Source organism: Glycine max, chromosome 6 (assembly GCF_000004515.6).
Source record: "Glycine max cultivar Williams 82 chromosome 6, Glycine_max_v4.0, whole genome shotgun sequence".
Lineage (NCBI taxonomy): Eukaryota > Viridiplantae > Streptophyta > Magnoliopsida > Fabales > Fabaceae > Glycine > Glycine max.
In genome coordinates, this window is record NC_038242.2 from 14,805,456 (window position 1) to 14,830,713 (window position 25,258).

The 25,258-nt window shown below is 32.9% G+C and overlaps 3 protein-coding genes across 3 annotated transcripts; 1 reads left to right on the forward strand and 2 right to left on the reverse strand.

Moving 5' to 3' along the window:
- Window positions 1-4,590: 4,590 nt before the first annotated feature.
- On the reverse strand, window positions 4,591-6,457 carry LOC100814200 (aldehyde oxidase GLOX). Its single transcript, XM_003528082.5, has one exon. It carries the CDS (start codon window positions 6,455-6,457, stop codon window positions 4,709-4,711), a length of 1,749 nt encoding a protein of 582 aa, XP_003528130.3. The 3' UTR covers window positions 4,591-4,708.
- A 921-nt stretch (window positions 6,458-7,378) lies between these two features.
- LOC100790800 (E3 ubiquitin-protein ligase RGLG2) lies at window positions 7,379-11,855 on the reverse strand. The gene is made up of 12 exons (XM_003526940.5): window positions 11,564-11,855; window positions 11,054-11,290; window positions 10,450-10,534; window positions 10,229-10,369; window positions 10,025-10,138; window positions 9,833-9,930; window positions 8,763-8,842; window positions 8,571-8,676; window positions 8,334-8,461; window positions 8,061-8,232; window positions 7,787-7,843; window positions 7,379-7,702 (listed from the first exon to the last, which is right to left on the reverse strand). The coding sequence occupies exons 2-12, from the start codon at window positions 11,276-11,278 to the stop codon at window positions 7,622-7,624; spliced, it is 1,287 nt and encodes a 428-aa protein (XP_003526988.1). The 5' UTR covers window positions 11,279-11,290; window positions 11,564-11,855; the 3' UTR covers window positions 7,379-7,621.
- A 7,136-nt stretch (window positions 11,856-18,991) lies between these two features.
- On the forward strand, window positions 18,992-22,966 carry LOC100791331 (rhodanese-like domain-containing protein 11, chloroplastic). Its single transcript, XM_003526941.5, has 10 exons — window positions 18,992-19,361; window positions 19,481-19,576; window positions 20,094-20,201; window positions 20,541-20,637; window positions 20,764-20,803; window positions 20,887-20,961; window positions 21,199-21,286; window positions 21,391-21,458; window positions 22,331-22,403; window positions 22,485-22,966. The coding sequence occupies exons 1-10, from the start codon at window positions 19,218-19,220 to the stop codon at window positions 22,566-22,568; spliced, it is 873 nt and encodes a 290-aa protein (XP_003526989.1). The 5' UTR covers window positions 18,992-19,217; the 3' UTR covers window positions 22,569-22,966.
- Window positions 22,967-25,258: the final 2,292 nt, after the last annotated feature.

Below are 25,258 nucleotides of genomic sequence, written 5' to 3' on the forward strand. Positions count from 1 at the left end.
TGCTTGATCATTAATTAGCATTTTGGTTGTATGTGACAAATGCAACAGTTAAAAAATATTTTTTAAAAATATTTTTTAATAAATTTTGTGAAAAATAAAATACACAATCATGAGTGTTTTTGTTATATATATATATATATATATATAAAGAGATTTTTTTATAGTATTGACAATAAAAAAATTGTATAACATTTTCAAAGTATGAAAATGTGGAGGACAATTGTATTTTATTGAAACTTAGGTCTTTTTGTTTTTTGTTTGTTGTTAACTCATTAGTAAGTGTATCAAATTGTATAAGTAGTAATAAATCGATAAGATGGAGTATCAATTTCACAAGTACTCAGAGTCATATACATATATATGTAATGTTTAAGCATTTTGTGACTCAAATTGAATCTTGTTCATTAATTAAATACAAGTATAAACTAAAGTGAATTAACTACAAAACAAGGAACATGAAAGGGTAAGAAAACAAACGCTCGAAATTGTGAGATGGTGTTGTGATGAGTTAAGGAATGAGTTGAGGGTTCCACATGTCAGAACTACTCTTGATGTAATCTTAATAGATTTTTCTCTTTTTAACATGAATATGATTATTACCCGCACCTTCTAACATACTTTAATCATGATCTCTCAAGTGAGAAAGCCTAAAACACCTAATATCGCTCCTAATCCCTTAAGAGTTATATTAAATAATTTGGATTACAAGCAAAGATGCATAGATAGGCTAGACAATATCACTTTATCCCTAAACATGGATTACCTAGGTGTTCTTTAAAAGTTCTTAGCATATAAACATTTCTCAATTCTTAAATCCTAAAACAGCTCATGAAAATGGATGATCAGACCACAAAAATGTGAATGAGCACAGGAAAGAACAATAATATCAACATCATATTAATAGATAGTTTATAATCATTACATCAAAGAGAGTTTAGTTTGCAGAACTCATAACAACGAGTGGTTTTGGCCTCTCATATATTGTCGTAAGAGACTTACAAATTAAAAAAAGATGGGATGAAACAAAAGAAAATGGAAGAGAAATGGAGGGAAACAGACAGGTTAGACTAGAAACGCATTTCCTTCACCAATGGCTTATTTGTTTCCTTGCTTCTTTGTTCCTTTGTTTTTGTTATCTTTCTTCGTTGTTAAGTTTCTGAAAGTTTTCTTCCTTTTAAATATTTCACCAATTGATTGGTCAATCAGAACTTTCTTGTGCGCTTAGTACGACACTCACGCTGAGTGCACATGTCTAGCTGGATCAAGTGGTCATACGCTAAGTTGTAGGATGTGCGCTAAGCTGCATAATGTGCGCTTGCTCGTGACAGTTGTCTTCCAATGTTGCTTCTTGTGTTAAGCATGCTTGCTTGGACTGAGCTCGCTAAGCAAGGATTTCGCGTTGAACGCGGCATTTCAGTTCTTCAATCCTCTTTCATGCCTCTATTATATCTCTACACAAAATACAACCAAAATTATCGTAAAATAATTAACTTTAGCTTCTTCTAGATAAAAACTCAACAGAAGCTAAGTTCATGTTGTTTTAACACAAAAAAATAATAAAAGATAAGAAGATGAAATAATTGTTATGTGATTTCAGTATACAAATGACGTATGCATAACATTTATCATTTGTTATGAGATCATATATTTTGTTACAACTTGTAATATTTTTTGTCTATAAAAAATATTATAAAGTATTTCTTTGTTCCCACTAAAAAAAATTCACCACTATCCATGATCACACACATTTCTTTAAACCTAGGATCTCATGCATATTATTCCAATTCCCACCACTAGGGCAACCTTAGTGGTTACCCATGATCACACATGAATGCGTGCGTATAAATGTATAATTTATTTACGTTCCATAATCGGATACATGGTTTGTTTTTATTAGAAGGGATACATGGTTTGCTTACAAACAGGACCGTGTACAGACATTTTGGAGCTTAAGGCGAAAATGTTAAAGGAGTCTTTTTTTACAAGAATTTTAAAGAGACTTAGTATATTATATAAAATATCAATTTTTATATTGTCTTCACTAGAAGTGTTATTATGCTCAACATTCCCTTCTACTCCTATTTCTAAAATATTGTCTTCTAGTTCTTGATTGAAATTATGACTATTTGTGTTGTCAGTATTATTTATAGGTGGTTGTTCTATCACGTTTTCACCATTGTCAGTATCATCTCTAGGTGGTTGTTCTACATCGTTGTCAGTATTATTTATAGGTGGTTGTTCTATAACATTTTCCTCGTTGTCAGTATGATCTATCAATGGTTGTTCTATCACATTTTCACCTATTGAACTTGCTTCTGCGTCATTTTTATGAATAATAACAAATTTATCAAGGGCACCACGTTGAGATTCAATTAGCTTTTCAACTTTTCATTTTTTCTTCAATTTTTTATAACCAGATTCATACTTTCTATTTGACATTTTCTTATGTAAATAATCAAAATAAAAAAATTAACTAAATATTAAAGAAATCTAAATAAACTAAACTCTAAAATAAATATAGAAAATGATGATCGATGAACAGAACAATAGAATCTGGAGTTGGAAACAGACAGAGATTTTGTTGTTTTGATGTTGTGTCAGACGCAAGAGTGCTACGTGATACATGTTGTATTGCTGCGTACCCAGAGTCATGTCCGTGAAATGAATCGTTCCACCAATCCACCGGGATGGAGATGAAGGCTTCGTACGCGGGACGCCAGGATGTATGCGGTTTATAGGCGTTCAGAATTCAAACGATGTCAAATCCAAAGAGGTTGAGTCACGGAGACAAAATTTGATCAATAGACAATAGGTTTCATTCAAGGAAAGGAGAATAATAGATTTTTTTTATGAACAAAATATGAGGAGATGAAAAAACGTAAAGAATGAAGAAGTCTGGAGAGTGAGATACGTTAGTTAGGGAATTAGGATGGGTTAAAGGAAAGTTAATAAGGATTTACTTTTTTTTTGGATAAATAAAATACTTTAAATGACATTAATTGTGATATTGGTTAATTTTTAAAAATATGATATTGATTGACTAATTTTTAGGAAAGAGAGAGATTCTAAATTATTTTATTTTGATGAGTTAAAATTTGTTAATAATTAATAAAAAAAAAAATTTAGGAACCTAAAAATTATTTTTTTTTTGGACCTTGGGCTGATGCCTAATTTGCCTTGCATCTTACACGACCGTGCTTACAAATAAGCATCACACATAGCTTCAGAGGATAACTTCAACCATTGTCATCTATACACAGTTATCATGAACAAGATCCATCAGCTTCAAGGGAGACAATGAAATTTAACATTGCAGCATGTCCTTAGGGAAGCTAATCATTGTGTTTTGGCTGGCCAAGCTTGGTTCATCTTCTTATGTAGATTTTATTTCTTGGGACGACTTAGCTCCTGTAGGGTTGTCTCTAAACCTCCTTGCGGATGCTTCGTATGTTTCGTTTCTCCGTAGCTAGTTTGTCTTTATTTTCTTACTGATCAAAAAATAAGAATCACACCTTTATTTAATGTATTTAAGCAGTAAGCCTACATGTATCATATACACGAGGTTACATAAATCTCTAGTGGTCGTTGAGTTCATTCTATATTGGCATTCCCACATTTTCATAAAAACAATAATTCCCGTTATGTTTGGTATCAATCAAAACAAAAGAAGTAGAAAAAATGTGAAGAAAATGAAGAGAAATAAATGTCCACCATCTTCATGTAAGAATGGAAGGGAAGTTACTTAGTTCACCTAAAAAGTCTTTCTACCCAATTTAAGATGAAAGTGTAAAAAAAACCTTTTTTTTATACTTTTTTCTTTATTAGATATATATTATCTACATTCTTAACTTTCTTTTCTTTCATTTTTCCTATCAAACAATTTACAAAGTTATCTTTGTTTTCATTCACCTTCTTTCCTTTCACTTCTTTGTCTTAACCAAACATACCATTATAGTAACAGACGTAGGTTAGATCTTTGAGCTTGAAAAAACAAAAAAACTAAATTGAACCTTAACAAAACATGGAACCAGAAAACCAACCTTTGGATCCTTTCATATGATGTTGATGACACACAATTCATTATTCAACTGAGAGAGGCAAAAAACGTGTTCGTCTTACATCGTTAGGATTAATTATAATAGTGTTTCAAAATTAAATTTCTATTCTCAAGCTATTTTGTAACTATTATTGGCATTAACAACATACGCAGTCTATGAATATTTTTTTTATCTATAAGAATCAAAGATAATATCACAACTAGTATACTTGTTCAATCAACTGAATTAAACATCCTTTATATTAAACAGCAAAAAAAAAACATCCTTTATATTAATAAGTGAATATGTGATAGCATATAGTAAGAAGTTTTGTGTTAAAGACCAAAAGAAAACATTCATTTAAAACAAGTTTCATTCAAGTAGAAATCTATGTATAACCTTCTCAAACAATGTGTGAAAAAAAGAAACTACCATACCCACTCTGAATACACTTCAAATTATTTTGTTGGCTTACAATTTGAGTTTCTAATTCATGCAGAATTAACTATATCATTTTGCTCCTACATAAATTAGCGTTCCAGTCATGTTTCTTCCTATAAGAAAATTTCTTCATTAACTAGTACTACCTCCTATGTTCCTTATTATAAGAAACAAATTATAGTAAGATAGTATTTAGTATGTTGGAACTGAAGTATTGAACAAAGACAATCCTAGGCGTGTGCAAACTGAACCCATTGAGACATGCTTGGAATCCCACCATTCACAACAGTGAGCAAGTAATAACCAGAAGGTGCAACATTGGGCGATGGTGGTGCTTCCAACACTGCAACAACCCACCCACCACCTTTTCTATCCAAGCTCTTGCACCTCAGCTTCAGCATCCTCTGATTCATGGCGAACGAATGCGTGGTGAACGGCGGCGCATAGGCGCTGAACCCCACCTCATTGTTTTGCATCCTCTTCTCAAGGAAGAACTCAACTCTAAACTCTTTCCCATACCCAATTGCATGTCTTCCACCACCGCCATATATCGTCATGTTACTTGGCCTCCAATTATGGTACCTACTTTCCATGTAGTGTGGAACAAATGCTTGAAGTCTCAATTCAGTTGGGTATGCCACATTGTGAAAAATGTACCTCCCATGAGGGTTACCACCCGCAACCAAAACCCTCCCATCAGAAAGAAGAGTTGCCGATGAGTGATACATTCTAGCTATCTTAGTGGATTTAAGCATTGTGAACCTTTTTCCTAGCTTTTTGTTGGGGCTATAAAGGTAAGGCTCAAGTGAAGCGTTTCTAGCATTTTCATACCCTGCACAACCATGTTTAGCCCCATTTATGATAAGAATGTTACCAGTAGGGAGAATCAACATGTCATGAAGAAGACGCGGCTTAGGCATGTACTCCATTTCCCACTTGTTGTTGTTCCCTGTGATCACCATTCTTCCACATGATCTTAAACCTTCTAAGAATCGGCCTTTTCTAGCAGCTTCAAGTGCTCCAATGGATGAGCCTCCACACACCATAACTTCCACTTTTTGGAAGTTATCTCTGTGGTCTAATGGGAGCATCACAGATGAACCTGAGCTTGGGTAGTTTCTTGACCCTTCCCCCGGAATCCGAGGGAAGGTCTTGATCACTCTGTTCCTTCTCAGGTTGAGTAAGATCGAATCACGGTTGGCGAAAACGAACAAGTTTCCGTCAGATGAGAGGTGGAGGAAGGGATAGAGGTTGTTCCCTCCTCCATCCCTGTCATTGGTTTGGTGCAAGAATGGAAGGTCAAAGGATTTTTCACCAGGACTAGTTTTTGGTACAAATTCATATGTGAAAACTCTTCTTCCACCAACAACCACCACCCTGTTATGCTCTGGTAGTATCTGACTTGAAGCATACCACCTCTCATCAGATAGTGTTTTCTTTGATTGAATCCAATCACATTGGTGATTCCCACAAGGCCTATAGAATCTGACCCTTTTGGCACCTTTTTCAAATCCACCTGTTTGCAAAAGTGTACCATTGCTTAGGAATGAGGCAGAGGAGCACCAAGGATCGGTGTCAAGCCTCAGAGGTCTCACTTTGTTGGCACTGATGTCATACTCCACAGAATGAGCATAACATGTTGAGTCCAACAAATCATGGTGGTTTATTGTGCACCGACTTCCGTTGAAGCGTCGGCGAAGTCGGTAACCGGATTGGCCAGCTCCAGTTTGATCAAACATTATGACTGTGTCTTTGTAGGTTAAAGCCACATGCATGCCAACCACACCAGTGTTGTTGAGGAGCAGTTGCCACTGCCCTTTCCTCCCTTCAGAGGATCTCACATTCACACCATTGCTGAATTCAAAACAAACCAAGAAAAATAGGATAGTGATCATGATTTTACTACAAGACAGGAAGATTAACATGTTGAGGGTGATGGTTATTTGATTCAAAGGAGAGTCCTTTTTGTAGCACGACATTTTGCTTGGAGCCTACTTACTAGCACTCATGCACTTGAAACAGTGCAATCATTTTGGCAAAAGTTTGGTGGATCATAGAATGACATTTCAATGTTGTGTGAGATCCAATTGTATCGGACTCATGCAAGATTGCATTCAGCTTATAATAATAATACAAGTTATGTGTTTCTTTTGTTCCACATCACAATCTTTTAATGTGATACTCTTTTTTGATTTTTGAGAGAAAATCGTTCTTTTAGTATAAAATATATGTTTAAGAAAGGGTAGCTTCGAAGTTTTATTTTATTTTTCAGGATGGATATTATACAACTAAAGTTCTTACTTTTTTAAGAATGTCATATTTTTTCACTTTCAAAATAGATAATGATGTGTGTTTTTTATCTGAAAAATCAAAGATAAATACTAAAAATTTATAACAATTCACTCATTATGTTGAACCAATTAAACTAAACTTCTTTGGTAAATAGTGGAGTCTACTATATATTTCACTTAAAAAATTAAATAAATAGTTGTATTACTCTACCATTGACACGTGTCCACAATAGTATACTTGAAGAAAGATGCGATTAGTTGGTTGATTGAGAGGTATTAAATTTATTGAAGCCTAATCACCCCATTAGGCAGTTATTTAATCAATCGGCCCACAAAGCAAGGGAACTTTGTAATTTACATATTTACATAATCAGTCCCAAAAGCAAGGGCATTTTTTATTTACTAAATGCGCAGAAAGTTAAGAGGGACAAAGACGTGCCAAAAGACTACCAACTTGTCTAACTAATCCCGTACCTTCGTTCACGTTCCCAACACTAACACAATAACATGAAAATTTCAACGGTGTGAGAAATTAACTCGTATGTCCTACCTATGTGAACAAACAAGAGAATGAAGAGATACATAACCCATGAAACAAGCCACGGAATCTAGAAGTATGGAACATTATATTGATGACTTGCCACAAAATTAATATAATAACAACACAAATCCAACTCTAGTATAAAATGCGCTCAAAGCATAGACTTGAATAAATAAATATCAAAAATAAAAAATATGTACAATGCGAAACTCTTTTCAACCCTTCATTCTCTCGTCCCTCCCTCATCACAAAGAAATTCGTCGGTGTCATACCTCATCATGAAAAGTCATGGACAAGTTTCAAGAGATCATCTAATAAAGTTTTATTCTAGTATCAATGGTACTCCTGCAAATGGGGCATAACTCAAGATCTTGTCCGCACTCACAGCATGTCTGCAAATTAATAAAAATGGCTTATATAATAACAAATACTAATAGGCATTCAATCATCTACAATGTAAAGCCTAGATTCCTTACCTGATGCCCGCAACCAAAGGCCATATCCTTAGGATCCGTGAGGCAAATGGGACAAACCTGCAAGGGTTACATAACAAAATGGTTTATATTTTAGAGGGTTGGAATTTTCATTAAATCAAGTATATGAAAATTTACTTTTGAGTGCCAACCAAAAATACACTTCCAATACGAGGATTGAGGGTAATGCCAAGGAGAAGTAAACATGCTACAGCAGTGACCACAAACTAAAGAAGGAAAAACCAATAGCGAGAGAAATCAAAAAGAGTAAATGTACCTGATTATCAGAAGCAGAAGTTGCAGGAGGGTTCGTGCTAACATCATGTCTGCTAGATGGTGCACTGGGACGAAAACTGTTTTGACGGGAAGTTTTGGGGGAATTGAAAGATGCAGCACCATATAGAGGCGGTGGTAGAGGAGTCCGGTCTATATCTTTCCCTCTACGGGCACTGTTTGAAAAGTATATACCTTATTAGAGGGCTTCATATATAAACAGATAATGTATTCAATGCAGCAAAGCCTGTGAAGAAGAGAATTCAACATTAGTTACCCCAATATATTAAGCTCTAGTGTTGCCTTGTACTGGGAGGGTATTTCCATCAAGGCAGAAAGTGCAAACTCCGTTTCCTTTCTGGACTGATCCATGTTCTTTGACATTATTTCTGTGAAATTCACAAACTACAGAAGACGAAAAAATAATAGAAAAGTCAAGTTTATCATTATTGGGAGCATATATAGTCCATGCTCAGCACAACTAACTGACAATTTTTTAACAGAAGATACATGCCTGGAAATTATCAAATGCTCGGGCAGGGATGTTATCATCAAATTTTTTCATCATATCCCATGGTCCATCTCCAACTCCAACTAATACGATTGATAAGGGATACTCACTGGTAATAAACACATTTTTTATGATGACAATAAACACAACCAAGATAAGGAATAAAGCAACACAGACAGATAATTAATTAATTACCTAGCTTTCACAATAGCTTCTACAGTTTTCTTTTCTTGTGCACTCAACTGCCCATGCTCAGTGTCAACACTTCTCGTCACCTGTGACAAGTTGACAGTATTCAACATCAATTCATTTATCATACCTAGTCTCCTGCTACTAGATGATAGCCAATGGCAAGCATGATCACACCATGCCAGTATGTTGATAAGCTAAATATTATCTCTAAGATTCTTAATAGTTCAATATGAAAACTACAGCTGATTCTTACTTTAATTTCAATTTTGTTTAGCAATTAACAACCAAATTTGACAACTAAATCATAGACCTTGAAGAGTTAATATAAAACAGGGCTTAAGAGATAAAAGCATCCAATTAGCCCATAATCTAACCTTGTTTCGAAATATATATTGCTTGTTGGGATATTAGTTATTTCCTTTTTTGGATAAAAACAAAGTTATGTGTAATTCCTTTTGTTGGTTCCCTTAACAAATTATTGTTTCTGTTTAGCCCCCTAAAATAAAATTCTCTAGCTACACCATTGACTACAACAGATGTTGCATTCACTTGGTTACTTGAATATAAAGAAGTATCAAGGTATTGTACTCCCTCCGGTCTTGATTATAAGCAAAAAAGGACATGCTTCACACTTATTAAGAAAATTAGTTAACTTCATTAAATGTGTTATTTTTAATTAAAAATGAACACTTTTCCTAAACTATCCTTCATTGGAACTTGATATCAAGCATAAAAAAAATCTTTGGCTTTATTAAATGAAGGGTATTTTGAAAAGAGTCTCATTAAATAAGACATAAGTAATTGAGATTTGCTTATATTTGAGACCAAAAAATAAGGAGCTTTTGTCGCTTATTAGTTATATTCGAGACCGGAGGGAGTAGTATTTAAGAAAGGTCATGATTTTTGACACTGACAACCCCAATCCCCTACAGCCTACCCCCCCCCCCCATAAAAAATTCCTGTGCAAGTGTGCACACTATTTGGTGTAAAATTTGATTATTTGATCTCAAGATGCACTCATTAAATAATAATAATAAAAATAACTTCCAAATTCAATTCAAATAATCCTCAACCTGCCCATCTGCTATAATCACTAACACATGGTATTGGCCTCCACTTTGCTCAACTATGGTGATTGCCATCTCAATGACTGGGGCAAATGATGTTGGTCCTGCCATGAGTCAGGTAAAAATAGCATAAGAAAAGAGCTGATAACAAATACAGGAACAGAAAAGGAAATGAACTTAGACCAATGTTCCAAATACCTGCCAGTTTTAATTGAGGGACCAATTCCCTGTACCGTTCCAACACTTCTTCAAATCCATGACAAAATCTCTCATCAGGATAGAAACAAAAAACTTCCTGGTCATGTGTTGATGCTGCCAATATGAAAACCCACACACAATATAATTTACCAGGACAATAGATTAGATTGATGAATGTAATTCATAAAAATGTTTCTCAGTTACCATCTCCAAAACCAAAACAGGGAATTAAGTTATCCTCATCAAAGGAAGACAATGTTTTCCCAATGATAGATATAGCTTGTTCATATGGATTTTGTTCATGACCAATGTGATGCAGGCACCTCCTTTGAAATGACCTTGCACCTAATACAGAGGCAAGTTATTCGTGTTAACACAATTACAAAGGAGAAGAAATGAAGGTGATCAGTCAAACAAAGCAAAACCTGTCCACTCATTGCTCTTCGTAAAATCAAACCCAACAATGAGATTTGAAGACTCTAGGCCAGCTTTTGCCAGAGCATCAGTTACCTTCCAATATGTAAAATTACTTCAGAATGTCACATAAACACAAGAATTTAAAATGATTGCTGGTGTAGTACCAAATGTTCGCAAAGTAATCTAACATTTACATCCTCCAGATAGAGCAATGACATGAAAGTATGAAACTAATAACTAGATACAAACATTAGCTAAAATAGATGATTCATGGATCAAAAGACACAGAAAACCGGCAGCAAATAGACAAAAATAAAAAGGAAATCATTTATTTAAGCAAGCAAATTCATTACCATCTTTACAACGACAATGTCAAGATAACAACTATAAAACTAGTTTCAACTTGTTCTAAATGATTCAAGACCTAAACTGAAATAGGCTCTTGTTTCTCAAACCTAATAGCTTAGATTCAAAATACAAGGACAGTTGCATTGCATGCATTCAGTATAACCCTGGAACAGACTCTAAAGAGAACATGCACGCACAAGACCCAAATCATTCTCCATTTAAGCCATTTCATACATTGAGAATAAGGGGGCATAAAAAAGTTACCTGCTTCAAGCTCTTATAATCATCACCTATCCTTAAATACTTCCTATCCAAGCTCTTTACTTGTTCTGGAGCACGACCACCACTATAGCTCTGAGATGAATACCCATAATGCCCCACAGACCCATTATCTTGGCTTTGTGGGAAATGAGGTTGTTGATACCGAGGAAGAAAATTTGAGGCCGAACGTTGCCTAGAACGCCTCCGTTTTGAAATTGATCCACCCATAAATTCGTTATCCTAAAGAAACCCAGCAAACCCATTCAGCATTCAAACCAAATCTCAAGAACTGATATTTTTCCAAGTTAAAGTCAAATTCTTGACAATAATAATTAATAGTTAATATACAGTTCTAATCTGCATCTTAATCCACATACATTGGTTTCAAATCTGCTACTTTACCCATTATTCTTTCTGTTTTAAGTTTCTTTAAATCATGCTAACTTCAAAAAAGATCCCTACTTTGCAAAGTTAACAACACCCCACATGAGAAATTGGAAAGAAAAATGATACCTTGAAGGGGCTGAGAGAGAGAGAGAGAGAGGCAGTAGTGGGAGTTGAAGAGCAATAAGATGGAAGGTGGGCGTGTCAGTAGTATCAGTGTGGCAGTGATTGAGAAATGCTAAGAATAAGAATTGGATGTTTTGATGATGATGATGTTGTTGTTCAATTGAGGTTGATGAACGGTGAAGGTCGTTTCCTCGAAGTTTCTCTCTCTTTCACTTTTCCTTGTCAATTCACCCACTTTAGGCAAAACATAAACTGTTTGGTGCAAGGTTGTCCTACCTCTCCAAAGTGACAAACGACGTTGCTTAATGAGGTAGTTGGTAATGAGTTTATCAGTTTAATTTTTAATTAATTTGAAATTGAGTTATCATTAATGATCATATTATTGAAAAGTCACATTATTGAAAAGTTTAGATATGAGAATAAGTTGCTTAAAATTAAAATCAACTTTTTGAAAGAAGATAACTTTGTTATCCTTGTGTTCTTCTAAAAGAACAGTTACTTTATCTGGTGTTGGATTTAAATAATAAGACCTCACAAGGACTCGCGAATCATTTGTTTGAAGACTATATCTCTCGTGTTGGGTTTAAATAATAGATCACAAGGACTCGGTGCTTGATGGTATATTGGTATGTCCCTGTTAGATTTATAGAATATTTGGTGAGAGAAAATAAAGCATAGAAATAAGTAACTGAAAGTTTTTTTTTTTCAAATAGCTAATACTCTTTTAAAGAAAAGGATTATGAACTCGCACTGTCATAAGTTAGTTGAGTTTTGTAAAATTGTCTTAAAAAATTGTATCAATTATGATTTATGTCTAACATTAAAAATTAACAATATATACAGCATTATATAAAACTAATTTTATTTATTTAGTTTTATAAATTGAGAGAATAAATTATGTACTCATGGTATAAAACAAGTTTATTTCTAATAAAAAATTATATGATAAATTTTTTAATTTTTAAAATAATTATCTTAACAAATATAATTTAATTTTAGTCTATTAAAATTTAATTTTAGTTTTATAAATTGAGAGAATAAATTATTTACTCATGGTAAAAAAATATACTTTAAAACAAGTTAATTTTAGTGTATAGCTATTAAACTTTAATTTCGATCTCCGTTTGATTCCTAATTCATAATTTTAGTCTTTTAGTTTAAAATGTTTACAATTTTGATCTAATTATTAATTCTTTATATATTTTATTTATTTTATTTTAGTTCAATTGAATTCTATATTTAACATATTCACTTAAGATATCATAAAAAATAATTTAATTAATCAAAAAATTAACATATGCAAAATTAAAGATTAAATTAAAAAAAATTGGATTCTTAAAATAGAGACCAATGTCTAAAAAAATGACTAAAATTGACGATTAAAAATGAAAGAAGAAAAAATTTCCAATTTAGAAAAACAAAAAAGTCATCACATTTTGTTATTCACAAAATTTGATCCAAAATATAAACTATAAAGCACTTCCTATATATGCCATTTGCTTTACGTTATCTCGTGTTAATGATATCATTTGTTTTCCACGGTAACAATACCCAGAAAAGTTTACCAGCCTTTCTTTATGCGATGGATTATTGTATGAGCTTCATTTTTTTTGTTAAATATTGTATTCGTTTCGTGCACTTGTGGAACTATTTTTTATAAATTATTACTTGTTAAAACTCCCTTCTTTCTCTTAAGAGAACTTGTTAAAATTCCCTTAAAAGTAAAAAATAAACTGAAGAAAAAAATTAAGAGATCACGTGAGTTGATTGGAATGCAAAATTAGTTGACTATATTAGAAAGCCGTAACATCGTGAAACTTTATTCATTTATTTATGGGTGGCTAGTGCATACCATGGGCGAAATTGATTAATTGTTTTTTATTTGTCGTGTTTAAGTATCATGGGAACTATGATTGAGCCATTGTGGTCGGTGTCACTAAGTCTGAGTGCATGGTTATTCTGTTCACCAACAGCTCATCCATTGACATATTATTGTTGCCGTGGTGATGCTATATCCTATACCTATACATATATTTAGTTTTTTCTTTCGTCGCTTTTCAATCTTCTTTTTTTTAATATTTATTTTTTGTTCTGATTATTTTTTATTAATCATCAGTAACTTTCGAAGAAGGAGGGTTGTTTAGGCGTAAAAATTGGATAAGTGTTGGCAGTTGGCACCCAAATTATGCTACAATAGATTAAATTCAAGTGCACAGCATTCAACAGATCCTCACCAGAATTTGGAGTTCGACTAATTTTAGTGTCAATTGAACGAGGATAAGATCAATTCAGTTGAACGTGCATCTGTTATTTAGTTGAACAAGAAAGTTAGCAGATGATGTAATTCTACCCCCAAGGATATTGGATAGAAGACTTCAAGAGAATTGGGTTAGAGCTATTAAAGAAAATCCTGGGGTTCTCATGAACCTCAGGATAGATTTCTGAGTTCATGGGTTAAGGTTGGATCCACTCTTCTTTGTAAATATTAGAATAGGTTTTTCCTTCTTTTGGGCATTGTATTTTGGTCATTCTAGTAGTATAGGGTTTTAGCCTTATATTTGATGGCATTTTGAGTAGTTTAGGGACTTTTTTTATATTTTCATGTATTTTGTCATAGGATGAGCTTAGCTATTATAGGGGGGTGTAGCTAAACTCTAGCTTCTCATCTCAAGGAGGTGAGCTTAGCTATTAGAGAAGTGTGCGTAGCTAAGCTCTAGCTTCTCTAGGATTCTTCTCAATGAAGTTTCTCAAGGAGGTGGGCTTAGTTATTATAGGGGTGTGTGTAACTAAGCTTCAACTTCTCAAGGAAGTTTCTCAAAGATATGAGCTTAGCTATTAGAGAGGTGTGTGTAGCTAAGCTCTAGCTTCTCTAGGAATCTTCTCAAGGAGGTGAGCTTAGTTATTAGAGGATGTGTGTAGCTAAGCTCTAACTTCTCAAGGAAGTTTCTCAAGAAAGTTTCTCAAGGAAACTACCTAGGCTATAAATAAAAGTATGTGTAACACTTGTGGTAAATTTGATGAATGAGAGTCTTGTGAGACACAACTCAAAGTTCAACTTCTCTACCCCTTTTCCTCCTTCAATTTCGTGTTCCCCCTCTCTCTTTCTCTCTCTTTCTTTTCCTCCAATGAACATGATTTTGATGATGTCAAAGATAAGCGTTTCTCAAGTTTGATCCAAGTCAAGAATTCAGAAAATAACTCCTAAGAGTCACAACTCTTCAGAAAATAACTCCTAAGAGTCGCATCTATTCAAGAGTTTTTTGAATGATCATCAAAGGCCTATAAATAGGTGACTTGGGACACAAATGTAAGAAAGTTTTATTTGTTCAAAATGTTTTATCCTCTCAAAAGGAAATGAGAGAGATTCCAAGAGAACTTCATTGTCAAATGCTCTCTCAAAAGAAACTCTTGGGCAAACACTTGCAAATCCATTAAGAGGTTCTCCATAGACTTCAATTGTAATATTCTTATCTTCAAGAGAGAATTCTTCTTTCTTTCTTCTCATTCAAAGAGATTGATTAAGGGATTGAGAGTCTCTTAAGTTGTAAGGATTCCTGAACACAAGGGATGAGTTGTCTTTGTGTGATTCATACTTTGTAAATAAATTTTTACAAAGGGAGTGAAAAATTTCAAGTAGGTTGCTTGAGTACTGAACGTAGGCACAGACTTTGTCTAACCAGTATAAAAACTGTGTTTGCATTCTCTCTTCCCTTATCTCATTCATTTTATTGCAATCAATTTTGTCTTGCATGTGTTAAAGAACATTATTAAATTGATTGTTGCTTCTTTTGCATTCTGAGCCTATCTCTTCTTTTAGAAGAGGGTTAAAAGTTTGTTAGTAGGAAATTAATTCATCCCTTAAGATTTTTTAGGCCACATGTTTAACAGAAGCATCCTCTTCAAGCTTCTTATCCTAGGTACATTCTTGGTGGCGAAGCTCCTTCTTCCATGGCTTATTCCCTAGTGAATGACGTCTCCTCTCACCTCTTCTCCTTTATCTTTCGTTGCATCTCCATGGTGGAAAATCACCATTGAAGGACCTCATCGAAGCTCAAAGATCCAACCTCCATAGAAGCTTCACAAGCAAGCTTCCATCAAAGTGGATACAATTAATTTGGCTACTTTTATTAGTTGAATTCAAAAATATAACTAATTTTAATGTTAACTAAATGAGAATAAATAATATGATTGAATCACGAATGTGTAACGAATTATTTTTTAGTATTAGTTAAACATGAAGATTAGTTGAAAGTGAGTAAAGTCACTTTGGCTACTTTCAGTGTTAGATAAATAAATAAAAATTGGTTAATTATAGTGTTAGTTCGATCAATTAGTGTAAAATTAGCTTAATGACTCTTATATTATGTTCGATGCAGTTAGCAAGTAAAAAAAAAACATAGTTCACTAGAGGATCTGAATTTTTAGTCAATAAAGAGCCTTGAACTTAATTTTGAAAAGGGTAATTGATCAATCCAAAACATAAACATATTTCATCTAGCATTCAATTTATCACTTTTCTTTACAAATTTCCTTTACCTGGCCCCTTACATTTATTGCTTTTGTTTACCGTCCATCATTTATAGCGACCTTTACTAATAATACTCAAGAACCAAATTCTCCTTTTTTTTGCACAAATTGCTTCATCATCATTTGGGATTGTGTTAAAGCAAGATTAGATGAAACATATTTCAATTAACTTTAAATTTTCGCGCAAAAATAAGAAATTAAGGATTTAATTTATAAATTGAATATGTAATATTATATTACAATAGTATATCTAAAATGTAAGTTAGAATGTAAATACAAAGTTATATATAAAATCAGAGGTAACATATCTAAAATTTAAGTTAGAATGTAAATACAAAGTCATGTATAAAATCAAAGGTAACAGTGAAGTTTGGTTTAAGAATGTAAAACAACCATGACTTTTTCATCAAATGCAAGATCAATTTAAACTCAAATAAGATCAAGTTAGTGTAAGCACTATAGAATCTCCACATTAAGAATAAATTGATCCATCAACAAATGATTTTTTTTAAAATCAAAACTAATTGCACCATTTATATTTATTAAGCTATAAATAGAAAAGAAATGTGAGCCTCAATGAGTATCTCCAATTTGTTGCAAATTATCAATTTGGTTTGTCCCTTTTATAATTTCAAGCTCATCAGAAGATATAAAATTGGCCTAGTGATTGAAAAGAAAGGACTTAAAGGTGAAAAGAGAAATGAAGGATAAGAGATCACAAACTTAAATCCTACCATTGGCATCTATAACAAAAATTAACAAATTAATATTTGCCGATAAAAAAAAATTCCAAGCTCATCAATATGTAACAAATGTACAATTTTATCTAACTTGTAACTCATCATGATGTTTAACAAAGGAATAAACAATGTCTATTATAAAAGTCAATTTATAAGAGAATAAAAGAAATAATGAATTGGAATAACTTTTCATGAAGAAACAATGTTGAAATAATATTTAATATTTTTTGTTATTATATTATTAGTACAAAATATTTATCAGCTTTGCAATAAGGCAATAACTAATTTGCGTCATGAAACTTGGCTTATCACCTTTGGGGTTCTTCCCTCTCGATCATATTCTTTTAATTCATGAAACTTCAACCCAAGACCTCGTCTAAGAAGACTAAATTTAATATCACTCAGACCAACAACTTATTAACAAAATAATATTTAATATTTAATATATAATATAATAAAACTCTTTGACTTACAAGATATGTATATGATCCACAAGCTACAACATTAAACAATAGTAAATTTTCTCCTTAGGCACTATAAACAAGTGATTACTCTACTAAATCATGTTTTATTCAAAATACTTTATTGCTCTTATGTATGATAAAAATAAATGCTACATGACTTTCAAAATAAAATAAAATAAAAAGGTAGTGAATAATTCCAAATGAAAAATAAATCTTAGGTTGGGAATATTTAATTCTTGTGCTTGATATGAATATTTTAAAAATTGTTATCAGAAATCTAACATTCATAGGCATAGTTTTTTAATTAAGTTTTTCACTAAAACTTTTCTATGGAAGGGGTGAGAATTCAAGATTCCCATGAAGAGAAAATGTACTTCTTATAATTATATCTCTCATTTGTGAAAATATCTTAGACATACCAAACATATTTATGACATTATTAGGAAACATGGTTTCCATTTTTTAGAGATGAGAAAAGATTTTGTATAACAAATATTCCCTGGAAAGTCTTAAATTGAATGGGGTGGAAGAGAATAAAGAGAAGTTTGAAATTATGCAAAATAATAATAAAGTCTTAAGAGACATCATTCTACACTAATTTTCATTTTGTGCACTCGTCACTGAATTTTAAAAATGGAGTAAAAAAGACATCAATTAATAGTCAAATCTAGGCACAAATGACCCAACATGACCAAAATCAAACATGATTATTTATAGGATATTCTTGGCCATAGAACAATCCTATTGGCAATTTTTGGGGTTTGACAAGTGACAAGTGTGTCGAGTGGATTGAGGTGAGTTTAACTTATTCTCCTATTTCATAAGTGAAATTGTGTAATGTGTAATGTTTGTGTGGTTTTATTTTGAACCATGATGCTTTAGCTCCCACAACACCACATCTAAGACTTCATTGGCTTTGCAATAGCCACTGAAGAAGATGGTGAAAAAGAGAGGTGATTTTGTTGGATTGTAGGTAGAAAATGATAGTCATGGATGGAAATAAGTCAAGTCAATTTTGCTTAAATAGATCTGATTTGTTATAAAAAAGAAAAAAATTAAAGTCTAACTTGACCTTTTAGCCTATAGAGGTATTCTTTTTAGGCTTGACTTGACTTTTTTCAAAGTCTGGCTTGATTTATTAACTTATTTAAAAGTCTTTTTTATCTCAAATATTTATTTTATTTATGATATAAAATCATTAATTTATTAGGATATTAAATATAAAAGTATAATCATTCACAAAAAAATATAATATTTAAATGAATAAACAAATCTAATTATCAAGCTTAATAAGTTTTTTTATAAGTTCAAGCATAGTCTATTTTTAAAAAGTCAAAATATAATCTTTTTATTAAAAAGATCATACTTTAAACAGACCGAGCCATAGGTCTTTATGGTAGTCCAACCTCTTCTCATCCCCTAATGATAACAAAAGTGAGGTGAATATGTATGATATTAAGTGACTTAGTACACTTAATGACTATATAAATAAGTGAGAATATATGTTTATTTAGTTTGTTGACTTGTTGATCCACGTTTAAATGGAGGAGATTAAAACTAATTAGCTATTTTTATACCCATCCGTCCCTATGAGAGGTGGTATAAATATGATTATTTCAATTTCAAACAACACCCAAATCACTATCAAGCTCCAAGTAATAATTAAAAAAGACTTTGATTTTTAAGAAAAGTCTTAGAAGAAAACTTTATGAAAGTGTTAAAATCAGAGACCTGCAAACTAAAGAAAGAAATTACCGTTAAACGAAAGTAAGAACTAACATCTCGTTCACCGCTTGTACTTTGGATGATGATGAGGTGAGTGTGTAACGAGAAGGTAGGGTAGGGTGCAGATTGCAGAGGATTGGGAATTTTGAATTTGAACAACAATCCGAGCTTGCTTGTTTCCTCGTTCTGTTCTGAGCTCTAATGGAAGCACTATCCCTTCCCATAAACACTCTCACCAATTCCTCTGCCAAACAACACATTTATCTGAGTGCTTCTTCCAATTATGCCTCAGTCTCTTCTTCCTTACAACTCAATCCTTCTCTCCCAACCAGACCCCTCACTCTGGTATTCAATCTTTCTTCCCCTTATTATTAATGGGTTTTGTTTTCTGCCTTCTTTCTTATCTGGGTCTTGCGTTTGAGCAAAAGGAAAGATGATAGCTTTTTTTTTTTTTTTTTTTGCAGAGGAAAAGCGCGGTTCGAGTCCAAGCCGAGAATGAGGATTTTGAATTGAAGCAAATGAGGGACATGGCTGCTGCCAGAAAGAGATGGGAAGCTCTGGTATATTTTCAATTTCATTTCATTTTTTTTTATAAAGTAACATTCTTGACACCTCAATTGTGGCTGAAGTCAAGATTTTTGGTTCTCTGCAATTGCAGCTGCAAAGTGAACCATCATTTTGGACCCTCAAGCATTACTATCTCTCTTAAAAATAATAGCCCTTGAAGTAATGAAATTATATAAATAGTTCCTATAAGTATTGAATTTCCATCAATTTACTCCTTTAGTAGCAGTATTTTTCAATAGTAGCAGCAGTATTTAAGGCCTTATAAGCAAAATGCCTAGTGACCAATGAGGAGTTTACAGTTGAATTGAATTTTCATAATTTTCTTTCCTTCTTCTAATGAATTGAGGTATTTATTAGTGGTATACATTGTTTGGGATTTCTCAATAGGTAACAGTATGATAAGATATCCTCTTCTTGTATGATTAACCCCCTTTTAGACCATGATGTTGATTCACATGCGGACAGTGGACATAAGGATTTTTCATGCTGCTGTGCTTGCTTATTTTGTAGATAAGAGATGGAAAAATTAAAGTTCTTACTCCTAGGGAAGCTGGGTATGCAGTTCAGCTTTCAAACAAGCCCCTTCTTGATGTCCGTCCCTCAAATGAACACAAAAAGGTTTCTCTTCGATGGAGCTGTCGCTTTTGTTTACCACTTTACCTACATTGTGCACATAATTTAGTTTCTTACCATGTAGTTGGAGGATTTGAGTAAAGCAATTTGACAATATAAACATGCTATTGTTGTGGTCAGACATTAATGCAGTTAGTTATCATGATGCTAATTGATCTTGGTAGCTGTAAAGAAAGCATCAGATGCATTTTCCTGTGAATTTTATTTTATCCAACTTTTGGAATACTATTCCATTTCTTATTGCCAATAAGTAATCTGACTCTTTTGCCTTTACTTTCGCTTCATTGTTGTGATCTTTGCTCGCTCTTTTTATGTGTTTTGAAGGCATGGGTGAGAGCTTCAACCTGGATTCCAATATTTGATGTTGATAATAAGCTAGATTTTGGAACCATTCCCAGAAAAGTCACAAGCTTTGTTATGGGTATTAAAAATATTCTTGCTGACTCTTTCATCATTAATTCTCATGATAGTCTTTCTAAATTTATAAAATAAACTGATACATTTCATTAGAAATCTACAACGTATGACTTGATGTTGTGTTGAACAGGAGGTTGGTGGAGTGGCATGCCTACACTGTCTTATGACAGGTATCACAAACTATCATTTGCTCTTTTGATTTGTTCTCTGTGTGCATGAATTTTATTATTCCTTTCTTTCCTTTCTTCAACAGTCAGTTCTTAGCCAAAGTTGAGGAGAAGTTCCCCAAAGATGCTGAATTAATTGTTGTATGCCAGAAGGGACTGAGGTGAGATTTATGCATTCAGTTGGTTGATTGCACACTCAATGGAGTTGTTTCTGATTCTAATTTTCTGTAACTTAAAATGCATTTGATACTTCCTCTGCCTTTTTAAACAATATTTCAGTTTTTCAATCATTGATTCATCAAATTCTGGTGGAGGAAAGAAATCATCTGATCATTTCACTAGTGTCAAATAAACAATGTAGTTCTTGTGTAATTTTTTTAACCTCATTTTCTGGCTAGATCACTTGCTGCCTGTGAACTGCTGTATAATGCTGGCTATAAAAATCTGTTTTGGGTTCAAGGAGGATATGAAGCTGCTGAAGAAGAGGCGTGTTTTCCAAATTAAATTTTCAGGAATTTCTATTCTGAATTACTTTGATCAAATGTGGGAAAAGAAAATTGGCTTATCTGGTGAGCTCATTCCTTTTTCAGGATCTCATTGTAGAGGGCCCAATGCCTCTCAAGTTTGCTGGAATTGGTGGCGTTTCAGAATTCCTTGGGTGACTATTTAACCTCACCTTTTTCTGTCCTTCTAATGCATTCTATATAATATCGTTGATGAAATCTATTTGGTCTTGTCAATTTGAAGTTATCTCTATTGGATAAGATAAGTTATTTTATAATCTATACTTTTGCCATGTTTTTACAATGAATTCATGCCACATTAAAATGTTATACTTCTTACACATTTATGATTGGTTGGAAATAATAGCACAAAATCTTTGTTCAAAATCACCCTATCAGTTTGCAAATTGGGTGTCAATATATGTGTAAAGACAGAGAAAGCACAAGAAGGGGGTTGAATTGCGTTTTCAAAATCTTTTTCAAACACAATGAAAAACAGATAATGTATAATCTTTGCAAAAACTGAGCAACACTGTAAGATGAAACTAACAAATTCTCTCTGATGATAATCATTTTTAATATAAAAAAAAAACTTTAAGCTAAAATTGAAAACATTTTCTCACAAGTTTAATAACTTCCCTTCATCGTTGGTGCAGAAAACTAAAGAGATAAGGGGAAATGTGTTTTGTATTTCCAGATTGCCAAGAATTCATGATAAACGATTCTGTCTATGTTTGCTGGCAATGGTAAAACAAATTTGGATAACCTAATTTCCTGGTTTCATCACAAAATAAATATTTTAACATCAAGAGTATATACAGATTTGATTATGATGTATTCTCTAGTTGATGACAACTTATATGTAGCAGAATGTTCGTTGTCTGTTGTACATAATCAATTACATGGGCATAATTGCTTGATAATTTTATATCATATTGACAACAATTTGCAGCCTTCAAATGCGATTTTATAAATTCTAAAAATTTAGGACATGGTTGCAAATTTCTGACTTCATAATTATTTCCAGTTGGACTGATCAACAAAGAGCAGCTGCAGCCAAGGAAGGTTGGGGATATAGATTAGTGTTTTCTGCACGCCTGGTAATCTATCTGCTGTAGCCCTTCAATTGTAAACCTTATTTCTTAACCTTGACATTCACAAGTTTGACATTTGTGGCGTAGATTGGACTCATTCTCGTTGTTGATGCACTATATATTGGTGCTCAGCAAATTGGGCGCTATCTTCAGGATATCAGGACCCATTGAGGTAAGTTTTCGGTTAATCCTCACGGAGACAATATTCCTTGCGGATAAGCATATACAGACAGCAGGCTAAGGAACTCAATTTTGGAAGCTGACCCTTGGCAGAGGCTTTCCGAGATTGTCATAATTGCCCCATCTTATTTCACTACTGGATTATAATTGCAAATAGTTAGGCAGCCATTTTAATGTAGGTTTCTTCCATGTAGCTATGTACTAATACCTTGTTTGGCCAAAATGCTTGTGTTTTTTCTTTGAAGTTTCCATAACAAAAAATTCAATAGTGTCATATTACTGCTCCATTAATGTTACTGTTATGGTTATGTGTATGTATTGTAACTGGCCATGCATTGTATGATATACTAACTAGATTAATTCTGAATCCTGGTTACATTGCTGCAGAAGCCTTCTGGCCACAGTGACTGTTTATTAATGTACTGTGTGTTTGTGTACGTTTGTATCCATTTAGCATTTCTTCATTCATTCTTTTGAAATTTATGTTGTCTTTAAAGTTAGATGATCAATTCTGAAAAGAAGATATTTGCAACAAGAGATAAACGTTAAAGCTTAAGTAGTAGTGAAGTAAGATTCTCTAAGCACTACAGGATGTATTCTTGCTTTTCAGTTTAGTGAGAATGTATCGTATAAACCATTGAAAAAATTGATATGATCAATTATAAAAAAAAAAAATCAATTATAAATTTTGGATCTTCCCAACTTTCTGGGTTAAATGCATTCGGATCTTCCCAACTTTCTGGGTCCCTACCTATTGCCCAAGCATTGACAAAAACTCTTGTTTTAGCTGGAGCTCTATACCCCTCTATCACAACATCTTCCATGGATTCTCTTGGGACTAATACTGGAACAGGAGGATGCAACCAAAATATCTCTTTGATAACAGCTCTCATGTACTCCAATTGATGTAGATCACTCTCTGTGACAATTCTTCTTTCTCCCAAGATGCTTCGTACTTCCTTTTGTGCTTTTTCCATAACCTGTGGATTCATTAGTAGCTCTGTCATTGTCCAGTCTAGAGTTATGAAGGTTGTATCAGTTCCTGCAGTGTCCTGCACTAACACAAAAGGGTTGTCATTAGTCAATTTGTTAGAAAACAGAACAAAAAAATCGTATTACTAAACCGAGCAAGCACAATCGGAAGGGGAGGAGAAAAAAATGATATGTTTTATTTCAGTGTTTCCATACACATTTTTATTAGAAAAATAAAATAAAATAAATGAGAAGAAAATACAAAGCCTTGAATTAAATAATAAAATAACAATAGCAAAATAATTTTAATTGACATAACATGAATCAACAATGCACTATATCATACAATAAACATAAAAAAATAATCTAAGGGAGAAGTTTTGTTAGTTTGGGCTGAAGCGCGCAAACGCTATCCTTAGAGAGAAAACGCTCCCACTGCACTGGTAGGAAAATTTAATTACGCTCCTCTCCCAAGATACGACAATCCGTTGGTTCTGATCGTGTACAACGAAATGATCCCTGAACCTTCTAAACACCAATGCTCTTACTCTCAAAAATAAGTTTTTTTTTATAAGAGAAGGAAAAAAAAATTTTAGGGAGAAAGAAATCAAATTGTTGTTCTTGTATTTGCTAGAGAGGAGGAAAGATATATATATATATAGGCCTAGATTCCCTTATACAACAACAAAAAAAATATGACGGTTGGAAATCAATGTATCAAAACAAACGTAAAAAATTGCATTGACACATTAAAACAAAATCTTAAAAAGATAGAAAATCTAATTTTACTTAACAGATTCTAAAATAGATATTTTATTTTATAAAATAGAATTAATATAAGTAATATATATTTATAATTTTTAAATTATAAAACAAATATTTACTAACATTCCCCCAAGTAATTTAAAATTTTAAACTATTTTTTTAAAATAATTTGCATAGAAACGTAAGAGAAAGAGCATGTGATATTGTATTTCGATATAAGGAATCTTCCGGGTTTGATATGAACTTTCACTCAAGAAAAATGTAGCAACTTAATTGTCTTGAACTACACATCCTTTAATCGGACTTTAGTACACAACCCCTACAATATTGGCATTCAATTAGGTTCTAATCAGTGGTAGCGCGTTACATGACCTTGTGCATGTATCTTGTTTCGTGAATATTACTTAGAGATTAGCCCATATCTCACAGTGGCGCCCCCACCACCACACTTACTAGGTGAATCCTCAAAAAGTGATTTGTGACCCCACCCCTATAATAATTGTCATCGGATTCATTAAGAGGTATTTTTTTAACCAAAAAATACACATATATAAATACCTCAACCTTAATATAGTCACAATTTATAATACACCTCGTCATAGGAATGAGAAACGAAACAACTCCGCAAAATATTTTTTTGGGATACTTTGGTCAACAAGCAATTTCGTTGTTACCCGTTGAACTCCATTAATGGAATCACCAATCACACAAAGATATGTGTCCATTGTTGTAATTAAATAATGGGCTCTAGTTCTATTCCCCTCGACGACTCAAGTACTTGTTGACGCGTCAAGTAAGCAGACCCATAATATTATTTTTTGACCTGACAAAGTCAAGAGAAACGACACCATGAGAAATCAAATTTCTAATAGACTCATGTCTCACTCTTAAGTGTCTTCTTTTTTCATTAAAATTTTTGCTAGTAACTTTAGATATAACAACTT

Bases quoted from the DNA above. Each gene is read 5' to 3' on its own strand.
- LOC100814200 (XM_003528082.5), bottom strand. From the start codon at position 6,457: ATGTCGTGCTACAAAAAGGACTCTCCTTTGAATCAAATAACCATCACC.
- LOC100790800 (XM_003526940.5), bottom strand. From the start codon at position 11,278: ATGGGTGGATCAATTTCAAAACGGAGGCGTTCTAGGCAACGTTCGGCC. The intron at 8,462-8,570 runs GCATGTATCTTC...CGTCTTCTGTAG, and splicing joins GAGCATTTGATAATTTCCAG to TTTGTGAATTTCACAGAAAT. The intron at 8,233-8,333 runs GTAACTAATGTT...CTTTTCAAACAG, and splicing joins CTAGAGCTTAATATATTGGG to TGCCCGTAGAGGGAAAGATA.
- LOC100791331 (XM_003526941.5), top strand. From the start codon at position 19,218: ATGGAAGCACTATCCCTTCCCATAAACACTCTCACCAATTCCTCTGCC. The intron at 19,577-20,093 runs GTATATTTTCAA...CTTATTTTGTAG, and splicing joins GAAAGAGATGGGAAGCTCTG to ATAAGAGATGGAAAAATTAA. The intron at 20,638-20,763 runs GTATTAAAAATA...TGTGTTGAACAG, and splicing joins AGTCACAAGCTTTGTTATGG to GAGGTTGGTGGAGTGGCATG.